The following is a 23,278-nucleotide window of genomic DNA, read 5'->3' as shown; positions in this document are numbered from 1 at the left end:
CTCTTCTTTTGGTGTTGACTGCTAACTGGCTAACTGACTTAGAGGTGCATTACTGCCTCCAGCTGGACTAAAGAGGAACAAGTGGAGTACAACTCAACATCTGGCTTCAAACTATAAAAGAATACTATAGAACATCTCCCAAGTGCATCTCAATTTGATTCTTTCTTACCAAATAACCACTGAAATAAATCTGATTGTTTGCAATCCTAGCTCACTATCAGCAAGTGCAGGAAGCTCCCTGCTTGTGCCTTATGGATTTCATGTCGGTACAGCTGATTCTAGCATTACATTACATCACTGATGGAGACATCTGTATCTCATCCTGAGAACCTGGATCATACCTTTCTGTCTGTGCACTCGGACCAACCAATGTCACAAGGGAAAACTGTTCATTATCAGATTCTCTTTGTGAGCTTAAACATTCCACAATGACAGTCTTACTGTCCTACATTATGTTAGAAGATGGACAAAAAACAGATATGGTCGACAAAGGTAGGAATGTGGACCTCTGTGGATTTATCTTGGAGTATTATGTTTTAGGACACTGCACCTGATGGTTGGTTATGAAGATGTTTCACAAGGCTTCCTCAGATTTATTACGTGCTGTTTCCTCCTTCCCCATGTGTTTTTAATACTACTGTATGTAATCCCTGTCGTATGGTAGTGTGTAAGTGTTTGGCATCTCTGTCTCTTTTTTTTTTCTTTCCTGGCTGATTGATTTTTTTGGGTGTTGGTCCATCTGCAGATCAACTTGTCTTTTAGATTTCACACTGCATCTCTGTTGAAGCCTGAGGCAGAGCTTGCAAGCGGCTGTTTCATGGCAGAGATTAGTCAGTCTTTCAATGATTCCTCAAAAGAATTATTCAGCCGTTTCTTTCGGTCACAATTCCTCACACTTTTTTTTCACTCTTCAGGCTGGCAAAGCAGCTTTTCAGTGTGATGTAGCTTATTGTGTGGCCTACAATCATATGAATGCGGAATTTATGCTAATACTGTACCAAATACCTATAGGCAGCTAGTGGGATAAATATTTGTCTGAGTAGGTTCAGGAGTCAAAAACAGAACCAAACTGAAACTGAATATTGCACATTGCAAGGTGACGGTGGGGCATTTGATTGGATGCACAAACATTACTAACAAATGATCGGTGAAGAACATACTTGCAAGCAGAAAAGAAGCAGCTTCACTATGTGCACAACAATTGCACCTGTTGCGTGATTTAGATGTCATCACCCTAGCATGCTTGTTCGGGTGAAATAACCTTAATAATACCTGCTGCGTTCAGACAAGGGAGCTGGAAGGAAAACAAATCAGGATAAAGTTGGGTTGAAAGTGTCGCTGTTTGCATTCACAAATGCAGCTCACCCAAAAAATGTTTGATACTTTACAGGTGTGAAAATACAATTATGTGTCAACCCTGTGACTGACTGGCAACCTGTCCAGGTTATACCCTGCACCTGTCACCCATTGGTAGAATAAGCAGTATGGATACTGAAAATTTAAATTTGTCTTGCATCACATTATAATGAAAGACAAGATAGGTATAAAGAGACAAAGATTTGATACAACATTCAAACACCAACAAATATTCAGATGCCTTCAAAGTGCTCTGATCTGCGCTTTGACCAAGGCTAACTTGGTAGCGTACTCTGACATCAGGCGCTACAACTTACAAGCATATTTGCTGGATTTATATCCAAACAAACAGTTCATCATAACAACCTAAAATGTGATATCACTGTTTTGTTCATAGATTCTTTTATGTGCACCCAAGTGACCAGAAATCATTAACTGTAGGGTTTTTAAGAAACGTGTTTCTTCTTCAGGCAGTAATTAATGCAGTGCTAGGCCTAAACTATGAATAAATGTGTGTGTGTGTGTGTGTGTGTGTGTGTGTGTGGGGGGGGGGGGGGCAAAAATACTGTCCCTATCACTATTAAAACAGTTGAATCAATGCAGATCAATAAATCATAATGATAAAAGATGAGAGGGGCTTTTTGCACAACATATCAGCCAAAACTTTCAGCACAGTCGCCTCCAGTAAAGAAAGAACGTTCATTGAGAGCACGATTAAAGAGAAGTCTGGATCTAGTCAAAGTTCAAGCAAGAACTCATGCTCTGCTCCCTCTCTCTCTCTTTTCAGCACTCGACACGATTTTGCCTCTCGAACATCACTTTCTTTAGTATTGCTGCCAAGTTGTGCTGGTAGAGCCCACTGTGTGTTGTGGGGGCAGGCCGGCCACCTGCTTCCAATCTCTGATACGAGACAGAAGGCACCGTCGATAGAAATGTGTGTCAGCCGCTGACACCAAGGCCACGGTGATGACAATGTGAGGTAATAAACAGCCTGGACACAGACCAAGCATGTGCCGAGCCAGCGGGGCCTGCTCTGTAATGGTTGTATTTACCGCTGCTTGTGAACGCCACTCTGTCTCACTCTATTAAAGCTTGAATTTGGTTAAACTGGTGCAAGGGTCTGCATGAAATTAAGAGAGCGCAGGCACATGACTGTGTTAGGAAAGAAACCATCTGGTCTTCACTAAAGGAGTCTGGCTGTCTTCAGGGAACTTTAAACAGGAGTTACAGTGCTGAGACCTGGATCCTGTTGAACTGGAGGTTTAAGATATGTAATGAGACAGTTAACAACATCAGCACTTTTAGGAAATTCTTGCATTTAAATGCAGTAAAGGAGGATTTTAGTTACATACCACAGCAGCTTTTGTAGCATCCTCAGGTAGACTAATAGTCCACTCTCATTCTGATGCTTAATAAAGTTTATTTTCCGTTATGCAGCGGCCTAATTTCACAAACACATTTCAAGAGCTTAACAAACAACAACCAAAAAGAGAGAAACACTCATTAAACTGAGAGTTTCATTCATAGTTAATTTACCACAAAGATTTACAGCATTCTTACACAAAGTGAGACACTTATTAGCACCATGACGCTATACATCAAAAGAGAAAGTGAACACATGTTGGGCCTACATGGTTTTTATTTGTGTTTAAAATGTATTTAACCAGGAGAAACTTCATTCAGATTCTGAGTCACAGAGCAGAAAGTCATTCGTCAAAGCCTCTTCAACCTGAAGCGTCTTCCTCCAACACCTTTCACCTTCAATCGACTTTCAAAAAGATTTCAAGAGACCAGCTCACCCAGACACAGGTCATCCTGCAGGAGATTCCAGGCCGCAGGAGCAGCGTACCTGAAACTTATTTTCCCCATTTCAAGACGCACTTTGCGAACAGATAACAACAGCAACAAGTTTTGTGACGCGGTTGCAGAGCGAAGACAGTGGCTAGTATGATGGTTAATCACAACAGTGAGAATAACCATCAATATTTAACCCTCTGTTAAAAAGGAAGGCACAAAAATACAATTGATCAGTAGACCATTACACAAACTTGCATTATGTTTTATTAATGTAAAGGCTGAGAGCACTAAAGGCCTAAGAGACAGAAGCTGAATTAGAAGTCAAAGGATGTATTACACCAACATGTGGGATAGTTTTTTGTCTGTTTACTATGTTAGTTACTTTCCTGCACAGTGATATAATCCACAGCAGCTCAGAACGTATCCCTTATGACACCCATTGAGGTGTTTCAGAGTTTCGACTTAATCAAATAGGGAGAGAGTGATGAGTGAGAGTAAAGGGATCATCATCATGCAGAGAAGTGGAGGGACAAGAAAAAAAGGTAATTTCATCACCCGTGCCAATGTAACTCATTTTGTGAACAACAATGCAGACTGATGCTGTCTGATGTAAGCAGTCCCAACATGCCTTGGGTGTGCAGCATTGACCATGCATCTGCTCAAATCAATGCGTCCTCACTGCTCTGATAATTCTAAACTATAAACTGGTCATATAGTCCATGTCTGTGCGAACTTTCAGTGTTTAACAAGCTTGAAAGTTTGTTGTCTGTTGAAGTGTTTATTGTTCTAAAATCCGGTATGAGCTGCTGTTAAGTATCTCTCAGCAGCCCCAACTATGAACGACTTCCAGTCTCTAGGCTAGTCTAAGATGGATAACTTTTCCTACACATCACACTCAAACAAACAAAAGCACCGTTTAGATTCAAAACACAAATAAAAAGGCCCAAACCACTTTCAAATGTAACAAAAAAAACAAAGATACATCCATATTTGGTGCAGGTTGACAAAATACAAAGACAGTACTGATTGAATTCTGACAGGTAATATTGTCGTGTTTTTAAGGGGTCATTTAAAATGTTATAAAAGCAATCATATGACTATGTGTTTACTGCTAACCTTTCAGCCACAAAAGTCCTGTTAACAGTGCTCACAAGGATTCAAACTCCACAGAAAGACTTACAGTTGTTGCAGTTGCTACAAATCCTGATTTCTCACATGGGAATCGTCTTTCTTCACATGAACTCTTGTGTTTAATCCCTGGGACCTTGGCTTCAGATCTCATCTCATTCAGCGAGCTCATGTCTCAACAGGACGGCTTTCTTTCCCTTTTAAATGAAACACACCTGTGTCTGTGTTTGTCAGTGAATGTAAACCTCTGAACACATGCTTGTGTTGTCATGTTTTAAACAACTGCAGTTTATTGATAGGTCTCACTTCTGCTGCTGACTTGTTTGTAATCTTTAGGTTAAAATGAGAATATGTGTTTGCTTCTAGTGGAGAAAGCAGTCCTTTTTGACAGGTACCAGGTACCATTAAAATGACATTCAGTGGTTTTTAAGACAGCATCATGTTCTCTTACTGCAATGGTATAATAGATTGAGAGAGGCAAGGCTGGCTATAAACAGGAGCAGCTCCTCTGATACAGACTAGTTAGCATTTAAAGAGAGAAAAAGGGGGAAGTGAAACCCTGAGAAAAAGCTGTTGAGCTCTTAATTTAAACTCCTTGGGGCATTAGGTCTGTGTTCCTGTCCCTGTGAAGAACATATACTGGACAGGTGTTGTGTATTTGTGCATCAACCTTGAAAGTCTCAGTGGACATGTTGCAAAAAACTTCCTCCTCATGCTCCAATTCATACAGCTCTGTAACACTTCTACACCCCTCTGCTGCTGAAACTTATGGTGTGATACAGGATGATAGACATTTTCTGTTAAGTAAAAGTTATTTATTGGCAGCGCCATTGGAGCTGCTTTTAAATGTGGATCCAGAATATTTGCTTATTGGCTACAACTGTGGAATCTGGAAATGTGCTCAGGTGGAATTGTAAATCAAATATCGGATGTGCTTAATACATTTTTAGCCAGTGTTTGACCCTCTTTATTCCTCTGTTGTCACATGTTTGAGACAGAAATATCATGCATCCCTACATGTGAGTTTCTTTTGGTCAGAGGGAAAATTCTACTCTATGTTCATTTTACATGTACTTTTTCCAGATTTCTGAGACTAATTATTTTTTTAAAAAAACAATCCAACCAAAATGTAAGGTGTGTGTACACCAAAAGGGAAAAGAAAGACAAATACATAGCTGTAGACCAGTTGTGCTAATCCATTTAGGTTATGAAAAACAAAGCATAGAAGATGATGGCTCAGTAACTTCTGTTGTTTTTCTCACAGCTTAAGAGAACAGTGATGACTTCAACAGGCCTGGAATGATCACTTCCACTTAAGTTAACTAACATACCAGGTGCAAAATGTATCCTCCCCATGCAGTATAAGTTCCTGCAGAGTGCCAGGCTAATGATAAGATTTTTTTCTGAGGAAAATGCATGAGCCTATCAAACATCTAGTTTTTGTTGGTATTTATCTGGCAGTGAGACAAAGGGCTCTTGCATTTGTTCTTGTTGGGTAGTTATAGTTTTATGCCCCTGAATGTATTGGATTTAACATGGTTTAACAAAGGATACCAGACCCTAATCTGCAGCCTCTTTAGTGAACATTATAACTTGAAATGTGTGCAGCGAACTGCCTGTTTTGATTTAAGATATGATGGCAACCATGTGGTCACAATGATGGCAGGCACTTTTGGTCTCTTTCCAATGATGTCTTTAACCAAATTTTGGTTGCTAAAGCGGCTGTGGCAATGAAGATTTTGAAGTGTGGCTATAATGATGCTCTTTGTTATCATAAAGACTTGCAGAACAGACATCATGATTCTCAACAGGCTGGTCTTTGCTTTGGCCAGCAGCTCTCTAAGGGCGCACTCACACTAGGCAAAGTTGTCCCGTACTGTGCTGAAGCACGATGGTCCCCCCCCTACCTATTCCCCTGCTGGCCTGCACTAACACTGCTCCAGGACTAACTGGGCCTGAGCATGGTTACCTCTTGTTCATAACCTGTTAATACAACACATGCATGGCTTTACGCAATTATGAAGTGTGCAGGCAGACTCGAAAATTACAAAAAAAATGAAAGGGACGTGTGGTAGAGTCTGTGGCCGCACATCGAAGAACAACACAGAAAAAGTTATGGCTGCTTTATTGACTTTGTGGCTTATTTTTAGTCAGATACAGTCATAACACTACAGGAATTCTTGATAATGAAGGCTGCCCAAGTGGTGTACACCGTGCTTGTGCATGAACTGTACAGTGCCAAGGAAGTGTACCGTGCTTGAGCATGGACTAGAGCACTCACACTAGTCAAATTAACTGGACTTTAGGGGTGAAGCGTGCGGTACGGATTGCCTAGTGTGAGTGCAGCCTTAGTCTGTTTATCAGAGGTTACTGAGAAGGTTGACTAAAACTGTGACATGTGTAAGCCTTTATAGATGAACAGATCCCTTTAAAGTTGACTGGTTGGGTGTAACATGAACTCAATCTTATAGTAATCAGTATACTTCACCCCTGACATTGTTTAAAGACACCCATAACTGTACTAAATATGTAAAGATTGACTAAAGGCAATGATACATGGAAAGGAACAGCTGTGGAAAACTGATTAAAAATCCACTGCAGCTTCTGGTAGATTGCATCAGTCTTTCCAGTAACAGAGACAAGCTTTTCTCAATCGTCGAGTCCCCCTTTGAGTCCAGTTTAGACATTTGTCAAAGAAAAATCTGTTTCCACCAAAGGAATTATAAAAAAAAAAGGAATGTCATAAGTTTTCTTGCTGGGATACTGAAAAGGTTCACAGAGGTTTTAGGCCATACTTACCCTCTGGGATGACCTAAAACACCAGGTGGTTTATTGTTTTATCCAAGCTACTGTGATAGAAGTTTCACATGCAAAGTCAGCCAAAGCTGTTCTACAATATGTCTTTTTTTTTATACTCTCAGTAAGCTTATTGTATTGCTGTCTTCACACACAAAGAAAGCTGAAAACGTCCTGAAATGTTTTAGTTGAGTTGCATGTGTGTTAGCAAACAGTGAGTCGATGCTCACATGGGTTACCATGTCGCAGACACAGAAGCTTCAGTGTTTAGCCATCTCTACATTAGTCTTGAAAACGTTCTGCGCTCTAACTTCTCTCCATTTTTCACAAGCATCTCCAATATTTATCCTGGATTAAGCACATTTCTGTTCATGGAGTTTATTAGAAAAATGCCAGAGCTTTTCAGGTTGGGTAGAATCAGTTATATCTGAACCAGTACCCTTGCCCGCTATATATGATATAGTAAGGTCATGATTTAATTCAGTAGATATCTTACATATTTCTCCTTTAAGCCCCTTGTACCTCACCTTCCTGTTGTCGTTCCTATAGTGGGCCATTAACTGTGTGGATATAGGAATCATGACATGCTTTAAGGTAGCTGACCTGACAGGGGGGCAGGCTGGGCAATGCTAGAGCTCCTTAGTTAGCATAGCTAGAGGAAGAAGCTCATTAGAGCCGTAATGGCTTCCATATGGCAAGGAAGTTCTCACACACTGAACAGGCACTCCCTCGTCTCTCCAAAAGCATTATGGCGCTGTTGTTTACCAGGTTAATGCTGAGCGGGTCGGAGCTAATGGTCTGTGTGATTGACCATGTGCTCTGAGGGCTCACTGTGACATTCCAAGGCGCTCTCTCAGATTAGAGGAGTTCATCCTCATTGAACTTGTATTGGTTTGCCCATGTAGTGTTACTATCAGGAAAACAAGTTTGTGAAAGGAAAGTCAACTGGTAGAACTCTTTCAAGTGGTCAAGTAGGTCAATTCCTATGAATGTATGTGGGTAATTTAGTAATCGGAAATAAGTATTTTGAATCATTTTTTCAAACTAAGAAAATGAGTTGGAAATTCTTTCAAAGTTTGATAAAATAAGCTAAACCATCCAAACAAAATGTGAATTTGAAACAACTATAGTAAATGTATGCTATCTTATTTAATTAATTGTGTAATAATAAAAAGTGTGAAAAAAACTAACGCTTCTTTCCTGAGACCATTGTTTCATAATACAGTTCATTACCGTGATAAATTTGATTGAAACTGTGAAACTAAGATCATGTGGTATATGCTGTTTCTTATTATTCCATGATAAACTATTGACATGGATGCTATCCAGGCCAACTTTCAAACCAATTTTCCAATGCACATTTCTTTCACAGAACACATTTTTCTTCGTTCAAACCATGCTTCATCTTTGTCTTTAAACCTGCCCTAAGGTGTCCTTTCTGTGCTGTTTAATGCCAAGTAGTCCTCTGAACCTGCTGAGCATTAAACCATAAATCTATGGCTTCATGTTTCATCCGTTCAGTGGAAAATATTTTCTATCGTATCTATTGTTGAACCAAACAGAATGAGTTTCGCAGATGTCGAGGGTAGAAGTTGACAGAGGCTTTAATGGAGAGAGTCAAAAATATGAAACAAGAAATGTCTGTGATTTGGTGTTGTTTCAGAATATCTGGTCTATCTGGTAATATAAACTCACTTGTAGACGTTTAAAGCTGTGCAGATTAACTTGAACACTACAATGGCTATCCCTTACGCTTTGAGTGTGCAAATACACTTTCTTGCACTTCCTACATAGCTTACTGAAGTCTTTGCAGCTATGTATGTAGTTAACTGTACTACTCCATTCTAAAGAATGTGAATTTGCATGGTGAAAGTCTCTGCTCACAAAAAGCAGAGCAGCAACCAGTTTCATCGTGTCATTTATCTTGCACTGCATGAAATAAAATACAATTTTATTAACTTAAAAAGACAGAAATATATGTGCACAGCAAGTGAAAAAATGTGTCCCACTAAGACTGCAATCAAACATAACTATAGTCTCTGAAAATCCCTATTATATATTAACACAATGTCTGTGTTGAATGGACAAATGGGAAACATCCGAGATGCTGTGGTGAGGTGGTAGATGCATGCAACCATGTGGTCCAAAATGTACAGCCCTTTGAATAAACACTGAAAAAGGGCAGGAAGTAAGAAAGACATGACCTATATGACACCTTGATCAGTCAGTCAGTCTAATAAAAAAACCTTTCCAGCATTGAAGACCATGATTGATTACATCCCTTTTCCCAAGCTAGCTGTCCATCTTGAGTGTGACATCTTGAAAACAATCCCACTTTTGTCTCATCTTATTTGCTACTGAGCTCATTGTTAAAGTTTCCTTTCCTGTCTGTGACAAGTTCCTTAAAGCTCTTCAGCTGTCTTTATAGTTCTCAGGATCTTTAGTATTCCTAACAGCACTTGATAGACCTTTCGGACTCTGCTTGAAGACTCTTTGTGGTATCAAAAACAACCAACATGGTTTAAAGGTTGAATTGGTCTGATTACCTGTTTTTTTTTTTTTTTAATCCTTTAAATCTGAGTTATTACAAATAAGCATTGTTTAAGTTAATTTTGAATCTACCCAAAAGAACATGGGATAGAATAAAGTTTTAAAGTTAGTCTTTGCATGATGCATTGTTGTAGTGGTAAAAGTAAAGCACAGCAACTCTGTAAATGGTTAAGAAGCAGAATTAACATGATTTGATACATTGCAACAGCTCCCCACATTCTGGCCTAACTCAACTGCCTCCATGTTCATTTTAGGATTCATTTTAAACTTTTGTATTTGTTTTTAAATCGTTCAACGACAAAATATATTTCACAACATTTGCAGCCCTGTCAACCCCATCGAGATCGCTTAGATCCCCTGACCAGTTGTTTTAAGTCATCCCAAAAACTAGGCTGAAGACGAGAGGAGACTTTTTCATCTATAGCTCCAAAACACTGGAATGAGCCCCCACACTGTTGTTAAATCTTGTCTTAAAACTTATTTTTAAGCCTTGGCTTTTAACTCTTAATGAGAGTGCGGTGTTCTTGTGTCCTCGCTCCTTGTGTCTTTTACGGTTTTATCTTGTTCTAATGTTTTTTTTTTCTCTATTTTTTGTGGACTTTGGTGAACACTGCTGTTTTTAACATGTGCGCTACAAATACAGCTGGATTGGATTGCACAACAGCAATACATCAATACATCATTTTAGCTGGATTTGAATGCTCAAATTGACCAGGATAGGATGCAAATTATTACACCATAAGTATCTTAATTCATTGTAAAATGCCAACTTTTATCTCATCAGCACTATACACTTGACATATGTCAATTCTGAGAATGTTAGTGTTTCAGCTGAAATTGGACAAAGAATAGTGTTAACCTGATGGTGGAGCCATGAAAAGTGGGCTAACACCAAAGTGATTACAATTCACTAGAGGGGACAATGATTTACATCATTTTTTCATGGTGTCCTATCCAAAGCTGGCTTAGTTTACTCAAAACCTTGAATAGAAAGATCATGGGGGAACTAAAGGAAATGTCATGGGATCACCGGAGTTATAGGACACAAGCTTTTTCTGCACCATGACTATCTAGCCCACATTTCATGGCAATCTACCAAATAATTGTTTCAATATTTCACTGAAATCCACAAACGTCAACTTACTAGTGGTGCCCTAGGAGCATTACTCCTGTTGGGAACGTGGGAGGCTGTGAAAAATTGTCTATCATCCATCTAAAAGTTTTTGTTAAATCCAGTCTGGTCCAAAGTAATTGACCACTAGACAGACAAACAAGGCCATCCCCACACTGACCTACATTCATATAAACATTAGTTCACTCAGAGATAGGGGCAAATTAGATAATTAGATTAAAGTCAAACACACAAGACAATAAACACTGAGAGTGCTTCTTAGTGCTGCCAAAGGCAATTGAGAAGACATAGAAACAAAGATGTGAAGATCACAGCACCAATGTAGTTTTGTTTTGCAAAAAAAAACTAATAACCAAGTCGAGTAAAATATTTGCATCAATATTTGTGGTGAGGACAAAACGACTTCAGATAAAAGGTGTAGAAAGGGAAGTGGGGGAAAGGAGTGAGCCCATTTAATCTTCAGTGAAGGATTCAAATATTTTATTTCTTGGCAAAACCACAGTGATTTCATATTTTATTAGCTGGCTGAAATATTAAAAATAAGTCAAACCCCCTTTTCCTGTTTTGAAAGTTCACATTTTTCACTCTTGGTTTATTTTAATGTGTTGCAATGTAAAAAAAAAAAAAGGTCTTCTATTCGTTGTGTGTCATTGTGGTTGGACCTTTTTTCAGACTTATAACAGCTGTGATTATAGACCAGAGATTTTGTTTGATAGCACATTCTTTTCCACATCCATTTGTTACAAAAGAAATGTGGGAATGGAGACTTAAAAATGTGGGAAATACAAATCATTCCTGTCGGTTGCTGCTCACTCCAGGTTTCAGTATCATTTCCGAACACTCAGGTCTGAAATCTAAGCTTTCCACCTTTGATGCACAGTGTTGAGAGACCTGCAATGCAGCTGAGACCTGCTGATTCAGTTATTGATCCTCACTTTTCTGTGTAATGTGTTTAACATGAGGGGGAAAGGACCCATGGTCGCAGGTTTATTGATTTATGAAATGTCAAAGTGCTTCAAATAGTTTTATTTTTTCAGGAAGGAAGAGTGTTGGTCCTTTGAGAGTTTTGAAAGGGGAGATACTGTACTGTAGAGGACAAGTAATGTCAAAAACACATAATGAGAAGGGCAGGAATCGAGATTGGTGGCCAATGTTTGTCTGCAGAGGAAACAAGAATATTCAAGCAGCTGTTGGTTCTCTCTGTTACATGATGGGAAACCAGTATCATCGCCATTTATAAACCTAAGGGAGACCAATACTTCCATTTACCTCTGAACAATCAATTTTCTCTTCAAGTGATGATTTTTAATGAATACATCTGTTGTCAGGTCACTTTTTAGGAAGCATATTGAAATTAAAACAGGAGTTGAACTGAAGTACAATACAGTCAATATGGGCAATTTATAACCTGCACTAGTACAGCTATGATTGAAGGAGTATTGCATAAAGGACAAAATAAAAAAGTAATAGTCCTTATAACATCTGCAATGATTAAAATTCAGGAACAAAATAATACAATAGGAAATATGGAGAAATAAATAAGTCCAAAAGACTGTAAAGGCAGGAGCAAATAAGGGGAAACAATCAAGCTAAATACAAATTGAGAAAATGTGGGTTACTAAAGTTGTTAATGGTAGAATGGAATTCAATGTGAAATAGTAGATTACAGGTACATTGTCAGCAGCTGCTCTCATTACTTTCCAGCCTCTGTTGATCTCATTATCCAGCCACTTCATAAACCTATTTTTGTTTGGCGACCTCAGTTGCTAGATTGTCTTTGTTATCCTTTGTGCACTTTGCAGTATTTTCTTAAGTCTCTTATTTATGGATCGGATTTGTTTGTTGAGGCTAGCAGTTGCATTTTTAACCTTTTGGAATAGTGGAAGAGGGCAATTTGTCAACTCCATAAGTATGGATTACTGTTTCTAGGCCTTGATGACTTAAAATACGGCTTATATGTGGCCAAGGTTCTCAGCTGAAAAAAGTAGCTTTTCCAGTGGAACTAATCTTTTAAATTAAAAGTCATTTGAGCATCTACAATTTAACTAAGATTTTAGGGACTTTAGGTAATATTGGTAGATAACATTGTGTGTCATCAGCATAGCAATGGAACAAGAGATTACATATACAATTTAAATGAAAGGGGCCCTACATTTGAGCCTTGGGGGATGCCACATTTAATTGTGGATGCATAATTAATAATGGGGCACGGCAGAGAACTGTTGCTGTTCAGATACAGTGATGTCCCGGTGTCATGAAATACTGCACCTTGAGATATAGTGCTATATTAGAGATGTACGTTAGATTATTTATAAGACAACACTAATAAAGTGTGTTTCAGAGAAGCACTTAGTCAAAAAGTGATGGAGAGTAGTTTAGTTTAAGACATATGGTTGTTTTGCTGTACTTTATCAATGAATGACTCTGTGTTGAGGTAAGTGATGTGTCATCTCTCCTGTCAGTCCTTCACTAAGATCAAGATTGATGATCCAGATTTTAAGGTTCAATGCTCAAAAGTCACACGAGGGAGTCAGAGCTGTTGAATATCCAAGAAAAGGCTGCAGGTGTTTAGGTATCAGGGGATTTGAAGCTAAAGGGAGTTACAAAGCTAGTTCAGGAGAAGGTCATAGTGCTTTTTAGAAGTGTGTGTTAGACATTAACCAAGACAATACTGGATGATAAACTTGTATTATTTAGGCTCCTTTGTCATCATGATCAGTTATCAGGTGTGTCTTTTTTTACAGAAAGTATCCAAGGTTCTCCTAACTGACCTTAGCAATACAATCATATTTGGCAAAGGAATAAAGGTTGCTGTTAAATGTGTTAAGAAAAGGCAGAGACTTTGTGTTGTATTTTGTCTTTTTTTGAAAATTTACATTGGAGGAAAGAAGGTAATCTTGTGACATAGGGCAGAGCAGGCATACAGAAATAATTGCACACATGCATTTTTGTATCCATCTTGCTGATTGCATGGGGGTGGCCTGTGTTATATATCCAAAAGCACGGTATCAGAAAGAAGGCAGAAATGATTATCTTTATGCTAGCATTTGCCAATAGTAATACTAATCAAATTGAAAGTAGAATGGAATGGTTTCTCTGAATACAATCCTTCAACATTTAATCCACTTCTCACAGCAAAGGGTTGTTTACAGGTACACATATAATTAGCTAAACTGGGCTAATAAAGCAAATAAACCCCTCAAGGCCATGCTTTAAAGGGAGCATCTGAATGCATTAGGAGAAAGTTTCACACGGTGCACCAGCAGGAACATTTTATGATGAATTTTCTTGTTTAGCATTCCCTTTTACAACATTGAATAAAAGTAGTCCAAAACTACATCTATTTTCTTTAACACTTCACAACTCTGCTATGTTTTTATTACACTGTGTTTGAGTGTACTTGATGCACATGTTGATGAAGAAATATTGGTAGTTTTTTTTTGCTGGTTAAAGTGTCTAAAAAGTCATTAAGTATGTGTTGGAATAGTACACAGACACAATGTTTATCTTTCTTAGCTTTCTCTTCTTTAGAGAATATCTATTTATCCGATCCCATACAACAGTGTCTTGTATTTCTTTACATTTTGATAGAATTTTCACTTCTATCTATACCAGAAAAGTATTAATTGCTCTGTTATTAATCTATCTAATGCTAAGTTTGAATCCTCAGCTTTCTTGTAAAAAGCACTGGGATATTTGTTGGCTGCATGCTCGGCAGACCGATGTTCAATAAGTCTACTTTTATTTCATTGTACCTTTATAGCCTAATCCCTGAAGACTCGCAAATGATCTTCTAGAGTTAAATCTGTTCTTATATGTTTGGCCAAGAGAGTCACTAACAAGATACCTGTTCCTATTTTCATGTTCAAGCAATTTGACTCTAGCTTAGCCTCTAGGGTCATTTTAGGCCAGAGTTTCATTACAGATGAATAATGTGTTGCTGAGCCACAAGCCAAACCAAGCAAAATTCACAAATCTGTGAGGCTACATAAAGTACTGTTACATTTAGGATTGTTGAAGACTTCTGGTAGTGCATGTTGCTCACACATGACACTTTTCCATGCGAAGGTCAAAAATGTGTCGAATGCATGCTGGTTCTTAATAAGTTTCAATCTTTGGTCGGCATCTTGACGTTGGTTGCAAATGACCCTGAGCTAATATGGAGAGCTCATTAAGGCACTGAGGAGCTGCAGGATCAAAGTGGAGACATGCTAGGGGGCAGATGCTTCAGATGCTTCCCTCCCAGTGTGTTAATGAAAAGTGCAGAGCAGGGCTGATTCTCTTTTCCCTACTATGTTTGTGTGTGTGTGCGTGTGTGTGTGCGAGTGTGTGTGTGTGTGTGTGTGTTTAGACATTAGGTTTCTTAAGTATCCCCCCTATAGACAAGGGGAATGTGCTGAATGTTGGACCACTGTGTAAGCAGAGGCATTGCAGCAGGAATAAGTGATGCACTTTCCAAATTTGCACACTTATACTCCCTACAGGGCAATTCTCACATGTTTTTTAAATGTGACAATTAAAAAATCTACACATCAAATAACAGATAAGCTATAATCTCTAAAAATGTATTCCCAATCAACTATCTTTTATACCTTCCTAAAACAAAGTCTTCCTCTCCAGATGACCTATTGTACTGCCTGCCCCTAGAAACCAAGTGTGGGTGTGGCCTGAAGAACAGATATGGCGACCCATCCTTAGTTTCTGAGGTCTTGCAGAATTGAACAGCTCACCCTACAGTAAAGGGCCATGATACCAACAATTCCACAACAGTTTTAGTGTTCCTTGTGCTACACTGTAATTCATTCCTCTTGGTTGTAGGATGTTAACTCTTTGGACCATCTTAGGGTAATTCTTCCTTTAGGCCTGTGTAGCTGTAATATATGTGAAACACACCTCATAACAGCAGATCTAGCTGCCTGACCTCGGCCGATTAAATCCTTAAATAATCCAGAGTCTGTCTCAGGATTTCACCATTAAATAAAAACAGAGGAATCACCCCCACATAGCATACAGTTTTTTTTTCCTTCAATACCTGAAGGAAAATTATTCATTTTTTTCTATTTCTTACAAACCACTGTACAAGAGAAGCCTTTGTCTTGAGCTTTTTTACGTCAGCTGCTCTGGTTTGTTTTACTGAATGTAGCAAATCCGTGCATATCTCTTCCTCTCTGCAGGGGAGATACATGCAAATACATGTGGTTGCAATGATTCCACACATACCTAACTGTGCCTTCCATATCATAGATTAAAACATTCTAGGGTAATGCATCTCTCATGCTCAGCTGGAGACAATTTTCTTCTAATAGATTGATGTGGTTTTGCATCATTTTCAGGCAGTATCACTTTCTTTCTTCTTTTTTTTTACATTTGGCTTTTATCATTGCATTTTTGCGGACATGTTTATTTATGTGCACAGACGGTGGCAGGGACATTTTATCCGAGCAATAATGGCTGTTAATCATACCCCGTCGTCTGTGTATGTTACTGGCCTAGATAGCCACGCTCCATGGGTGACTTCCTGGCTATAGAGCAACAGATGAAATACAGTGAAGACTCCAAGTGAACCAGGAGAGTACTGGCAAAAAGTTTACTGAAACCTAAAACAGAAATTGTTTTCAGGTTTTTTACCAGAGGGGCCTTTGGAATGCATCCGTGTTGGCTTTTAACTGTATGTGCTTTAGATTAACCTTTACATAAATACCCAAACACCAGGAGATTTAAAGCCTAAACAACTGAAAGTAATTAGCTTGTTAACGATCAAATGCGAATCCGAGTTTATTAAAGAAGAGCCGTAGGCAACTGTGGGTGAGAAGCTATCTGTAGTTTCTACACTACGACTACACAGACAGAACTCCACTTGTCATGTGCTTTTGATGAAGCTTTTTGTAACTGTAAAGCTCGCAGCTCTTTAATTCTTGCCATCTTTTTCCTTTCAAATTCTTTCTCCAAGTTTTGCTTCAGACATTTCCTGTTATTCAAAGATAAACAAACTGTTGCTGGATGAAAAATTAAGATGTCCCATTAAGTACTTTTACAGATCGGGGGTCAAAATGCTAAATAACCTTCTTTTCCACTCTCGTTCTTTAGTCTCCCTCTTTGACAGGAGGTGGCCGTCCAAGTGCAATGCATTTCTCTGTCACAATCTCCGTTTTCTACAGGAAACATAAAACACTGTGTCATCTGTGAAAAAGTTTGGCTCTGCTGCAAGTTCAAGGACAAGAAGTGGAGGCAGTTGTTTAATCAATCTTTACCGAGAATAAACTTTATTCTTTGGACAGTGTACTTGGTCCAAAAACATTTCATATTTCAGTAATAATTCCTATTGACAAGGATTTCTGGATAAGTACGTTGTTAGACCAGTTGGACAGAGATTACAAATTTTCTTCAGAATATATTTAATTTAAAAAAGAGAGGTATCAAACGATATCTGATTTGACCATTATTGGAGTAAAGTTAGGACAAACTGGAAATAAAAAAGCTTGACTGTGCTTTGGTATGTTGATGTGTTGAATGTCACACCATATATTTTAGCCTCTGAAAAGTCTCTTTAGAAAATGCAACTTGTAGCCATATTGATGTCACAGATTGATCATATTTTTTTTTTTCAAAGTATGCATAACTCTTTGCCATGACCATAATCAAAACAGATGCATTATCAAAAGTTACCCCCAATGCAGTTTGTACCAATAAAGAAATGAGCCAGACCAGCTTTCAAAACCAGGCTGCGAATATGTTTTTTTTCTGCTGTAAAAATAAGCATTGTAATGTGGGATCTAAGGGAGATTTCTTGGCTTTTGGAGCCAGCCTCAGGTGGACACTAGAGGACCTGCAGTGTTTTGCACTTTGGCATTGGCTTCATTTTCCAATGCCTGTGACTGAGGTGACTGTTTTGGTTTCAATGACTTCTTTTATTGATAGTTATCATCACCAACATCATAACAAGGAGCCTGAAGGACAAACAAGGGAAAAGCCTGGGACCCATTCAACCCTCTGATATGAATAAGAACATGAGAAACAGGGAACGCACCATTTAGATTTCATGGTGTGTACTGGGTCAACACTGCGGCTCATTTGGAAACGACTGATTTTAGATACTAATGACATAGTGGAAGCACTGACATGTGCTTATGAAATGATAAGGTAGGACAGGAGTTCACTGATAGCATTTCTGTCATAGCCCTGAAAAGGTTCAGGATCTACAAAGTGATAAGTGAACATGTAAACACTGAGTTGATTTCTTTCCTGCTGAAAGGTAGAGAACTAAGAACACAAGTAAAAGGACGCTGTGCCTTAAAACTGACTTTTAAATATTTTTTTCAGATGTTAATGAATGCGAAGTGGATAGCGGCGGCTGTGAGGGGTTCTGCTGCAACACCATTGGAAGCTATTACTGTAAATGTCCTGAAGGCAGTAAACTGGGGCCAGATGGCAGAGCATGTCAAGGTAAGTTGGACATCTGGACGTAGCCTGTGAGCACAAACACAGACATTCTCTATAATCCTGTCTGCCCAACTTTGGCTTCCTGTACTATTTTAAGATTTGCATCAGTGTTTGAATGGAAGAATGAGTTTACCCAGTGCGAAAGATGCCCGTCATGTTTGAACTAACACAACGTTATGTACTCTGTATCATACATCCAAAGGACAGGGGGCCAACACAAAAGTGGAAAATGTGGGAAAAAGAAAGCTCCTAATTTTGGGGCTAGGTTAAATTCCTTCTATCCACTCTTGTCTCCTGAACAATTCATGCTGTGTGTAGGTACACTTCCAGAGCGAGTATTAAAGCCAAGATCTTGATGTTGAGTTACAATTTATTTATTTGTATTAATAATATTGCCATTAAAAATAGAGCATTTGCATAGAAGTACAATGATATATGTCTTAAATAGCTTTAAATGCACATACTGAACTAAATGATTATACTAGTATAGTATTTCTATGGATTTGAGCTCTCAACTTTAATCTATCTATATTACCTATCCTTACAGGGTCAAAAAACAGATGTTCTTTATGTCTTCTGTGCCTAAATGAGATCTTTGCAACTGTGACCATATATCCATGATTAATTCAAATTTTGGTCAATTCCTTTCATTTTAAGGAATATCTTTTTCCCAGCTTTTGCTCAAATAGAATAAAAGCATTTTTAATTCTACCTTAAATATCTTTATCAATGTCTCATCATTACTTACAGTCCGAAGCCACATGTGTTCCCCTATTGTTGTGGAATGTGTTAATATGAGAAAATAAGAATGGTCGATTTTTTTTGTCTGCTTTATGGAGTTCCAATGGCGACTCCACTGTTGACATTTTCTACAGTACAAGTTTGTGACTTTAGGACGCGTCCTGCTGTTTCCATCAGCCACGTTATAACCCTCACCCTGCAGGTCATAACAGTCCCACACAGGTCTCTTATAAACAATATGGACACTCATTTAACTTTAAACATTGCTTTACAGTGTCATAAGTGTTCAAACCCAACATGTTTTCTTTTCTCGCCTTATTAGAGTAATAGAACTCTAAATTCAATAAACATATGATGTTTCATGATGTTTCTTTTTTTTGCCAAACATTTTAGGTGCTTAGAAATTTATTTGGATCAACTCAAATTATTTCATTTCTGTTACAAATTCTTTCGGCATAATTGTATACAAACTTGTATAGTTTCACCAACTGAAGGCCCATTTAACCAAATAGACTTCTGGCTCTTTAAAGCTGATCCAACCATACATTGAGAAAGATCTACTCTCTTAAAGTCTGTTCCTCTCAGACAGATTGCTGACTCATTAGAAATACGCAGCGGTAAAGTTTGTCACAGAGGCCCATTTGTTCTTAACAGCTACAGGTGTGAACAAATGCCACCTGACCTTTGACATCTGAGACAGGGTTTTTTGTCACTTACTAATAATTCAAAGTCTGAGAGAGCTGCTTCACGGCTTAAGCAGCTGTGAAGTTCTTCTTTTACAAGATTTTGTGTGAAATTGTATGTGTGGTCATGTAAACAGGGACGGACTGGGACTTTAAAAAAATAAACCAGTGGTGTTTTTGCGCATTTGCATGCTTGCGTGCCTGTGTGTGTGCGTGCGTGTGTGTGTGTGTTTGCATGTGTGTGTGTGGTGTGTAAGTTCTTAACAGTTGGAATTTCAGAGTTGGTTCTGCAGAGAATACATGATATTTCGTCTTTTGAGGCCATTGAGTTACCTCTCTGCTTATCTGTTTATTTTTTAATTCAGATGAGAATATAAATCAATTTGAATAATTTGATAAAGCAATTAAAAAATTCCAATTGCACAAGGTAACAAATACAAATGTTTGCTCTCACAGCCGAGTTCTTCTTTTGTTCGCGGTGAATTCAGTTCCTGTGGAGCTCATTCTGAAGACCACCTGTTCGTTTCTTTTCGCCTCCAAATGTTCGCTCCGCTACATTGTCTGCCTGTAGATGCCAACTCAGCAACTCCGCTTAGAGCCAGACGGTGTCACATGATACCATTCAGACCTCGTGCCCCCCTCAACCTCTGACACCGCCACCGCTGCTGCCACACACACCAGCTCCCTAACTGGTGAAAAGCAGCCATTGTGCGTCTCCCTTTGAAATCCTCTCACATGAGGAGACCAATAAGTATATTAACCTTGGAAAACCTCCCCCTGCATGTTTTGTTTTGCATGTTTGGCTTCTCCTACCAAAGCTGCCAAATGTGTTAAAAATACAAAAGAGAGCAGAAAAAAAGAGGACGGCTCATGAATATGTGATTATCCACGGTCAGATGTGTAGTGATAACTGGTTTAAAGACTTATGCAGATGTCTCAGTACGTTTTGCAAACCATTATGCATCCTCTCGAGGTATACATTTTTTTTATTTTTGCTGGTGTAAGACTGATTAAAATAGTCTTCAGATCATTTTAAAGTTGTCTTTTCCCATAAGTCTGCCATGCACAAACACTAACAGCTATTTGAAAATGATTTCTAATATCTTCACAACAGGACAGGGCTTTCACCCCTTAAGAACAACATGATATAAGTGTTTAAAAACCCCAACTCTATGAAAAAAAGTAAATATAGACAACATTATTTTCCACCTCCTTTCACACATCTACTCAGTCATCACCAGTGTGAGCTGAAAAAGCTCCTGCGAGTCAAAGATGACAAGCGGGAGGAGGTGAGGAGGATGTGTGATGTGTTGTCCAGATGTGCAGTATAGAGTCTGGTTGTCCTTGAGTTGAGTGTCCTCTGTGGAACATGAGCTGTGGTCTTACACACGTGTGTGCAGCCACATGCAGTTGTCTCCTGTGCGGGAAACAAATCGATTGCACGCATGCTACTGCACAGGCAGCATGAGAAGCCATTCGTCATTCACCCGGAAGACATAAGCCTATACATGTGTAGGCTTCCTCCAAGAGGAGTCACAGCGGTGGATCAGTGTGATACTGTGCAGCGGATGGTTGAGTGGCTAACATATGAGGTCAAATATTAAAATCTAAATGAGCTTTTTGCCTTCAGTTGCATCATTGAAATGTCAAGGGGTTAAAGTAGAGGTCAGAAATGACCTATAACTCAAAGTCTGCACAAGGCAAAGGAATGAAGACATTTGAGATCTGTTCAAAATCATTCAACGGCAACTCTTAAAATCTGTAATACCAAAAATGTGCTTCTCATTTTCCTTTCTTTGGCAAACTACAGACGGAATATTAATTAGACCACCTTAAAGTTGGAAGTCAGATTTAATAAGGAATGTAATAAATGTCTTATTTTAAGCCTCTATTCATGAAAGCATTACTTTCCAGCTGTTTACCAAACTTCTCAATCTATTCTATTTAATTGTGCCATAGTGTTGTAAGTCGCATGCTTGTAAATAAGAACTTGCACTTCCAACACTTTGAATATTTCATCGTCTGCTCAAGTGGTTCTTTTTATTGTCCAATACTGAGGATTTTGGGAATATCCTGTTACATGAATGAGTCGTTTTCTTAATGAGAATATGCGTGTGTAAGGTTTTCATGTTTGCGTTAATATGTATACACGTGTTGCTGTTGTAGATGTAAACGAGTGCGAGGTGCTCAATGGAGGATGCCAGCAAACATGTGTCAACACACTGGGCTCTTATCACTGTGAGTGCAGTGAAGGCTTCCGCATGCACACTGATGCTCGGACCTGCATTGGTGAGTTGTAAACACAAGTATTTATTACTCTTGTGGTAACTTAATGAAATTCCTCCGACTCAAAAAACAGTTCTGTTACTGGATTTTTTTCTTTTTTGTCTTTGCACTGCTTTTTTAAAATCTCTTGTGGTCCTGGGTGATACAATAATTGTACAACATTTCCTGTATTAGGAGTACGGTTATCAAATCTGAGTGTCAGGTTTTTGGAGAAATAAAACATTTTCTGTTTAGATAAATGTGCTAACACATTAAAGAGTAGGAGTGCAGAGTCACCATGATTAATCCCAGTGCCTATAGGGGGAATTCTAACATGATTTGCAAGGAGTAATATAAGATATAAGTTATTTCTCCTGCAGCATAAAATCTGAAGGTAATACGAGAATTTGTGACTTGCTGAAAATCTATTCTCCTCTGCTGCTTTCGGTCTTATTTATCATTCATAATACTTCAATCTTTTGACCGCAGCTAAGTGGTAAGGAATAAGGACTGGAGGCAGAGGGATTGCTAATTGTGTCTGTTAAAGTCATTAGTGTGTAAACTCAGTCGTTCTCTCAGTTTGACGACCTGTCCGTGTCATCATGTCTGTGTTTAGAGCACCCAGAAGGCACACGGCTGATATTCATATTTTGGCACGTCATTAAATCACAGGAGTAATGGGATGGAAAGATCATTAGAAAGTAACCAGGGGTACCCAGCTTGAATATCATTCTCCAGTCTCCCGACCTTTACCCGGGTGTTTTTCCATAATTACACGGCTGCAGAGCTCGGAGGTGTGAGAGGCATTTAGATCGCCAACAAATGTGATTATATCTGTCATCTATGTGATTTCAGATTATAAGTGCTCGAGGCTTCAAACCAACTAACGGTGCTTATCAGTATATCGTCTATATTTCTGTGACTGTTTCCTTTTCCAGCTGTGAACTCTTGCTCAGTCTTAAACGGTGGATGTGAGCACAAGTGTGTGGACTTGGGGAACAATCACTACAAATGTGAATGTCGGAAGAACTACCAACTAAAGAGAGATGGCAGACACTGTGGATGTAAGTAGGGTTTTACTACAGATGTTCTCACAGTGAAAGCATGTGGCAAACAGTTCTGCAAAGGGTTCATTAGAGTAGATGGTCTCTTGATGTAAGTGAGGTGCTTCTGTTGCACGTTTGACAGAATTCCTGTAGAAATAAAGAGTTATGGCTGTTTGTGCAGGGAAGGAAAGATGTCCAACAGGGAAGAAATTAACTTGAGAAGCAACTTTGCAGACATTTGCTGCTGAGTGAAGAGCAGGAATTTAGATATATCTAGAGGCTGTGCATGCATGAATCAACCTTATGAGTTAATATACAGTTTTAAAATGACATATGTGCACATT

At 38.7% G+C, this 23,278-nt stretch overlaps 1 protein-coding gene across 1 annotated transcript in view; it reads left to right on the top strand.

Annotated features, from left to right (window-relative positions):
• megf6 (multiple EGF like domains 6) overlaps positions 1-23,278 on the top strand; it is a 59,361-nt gene that overhangs the window by 5,664 nt on the left and 30,419 nt on the right. Inside the window, 3 exon segments of the mRNA XM_061046282.1 lie at positions 18,080-18,202; positions 21,790-21,912; positions 22,827-23,097. Of these exon segments, the coding sequence (XP_060902265.1) occupies positions 18,080-18,202; positions 21,790-21,912; positions 22,827-23,097 (517 nt within the window).

This window comes from Labrus mixtus, chromosome 9 (assembly GCF_963584025.1).
Source record: "Labrus mixtus chromosome 9, fLabMix1.1, whole genome shotgun sequence".
NCBI classification, from domain to species: Eukaryota; Metazoa; Chordata; class Actinopteri; order Labriformes; family Labridae; genus Labrus; species Labrus mixtus.
The sequence above is the reverse complement of the archived record's forward strand: the minus strand, read 5'-3'. Positions and strand labels throughout refer to the sequence as shown.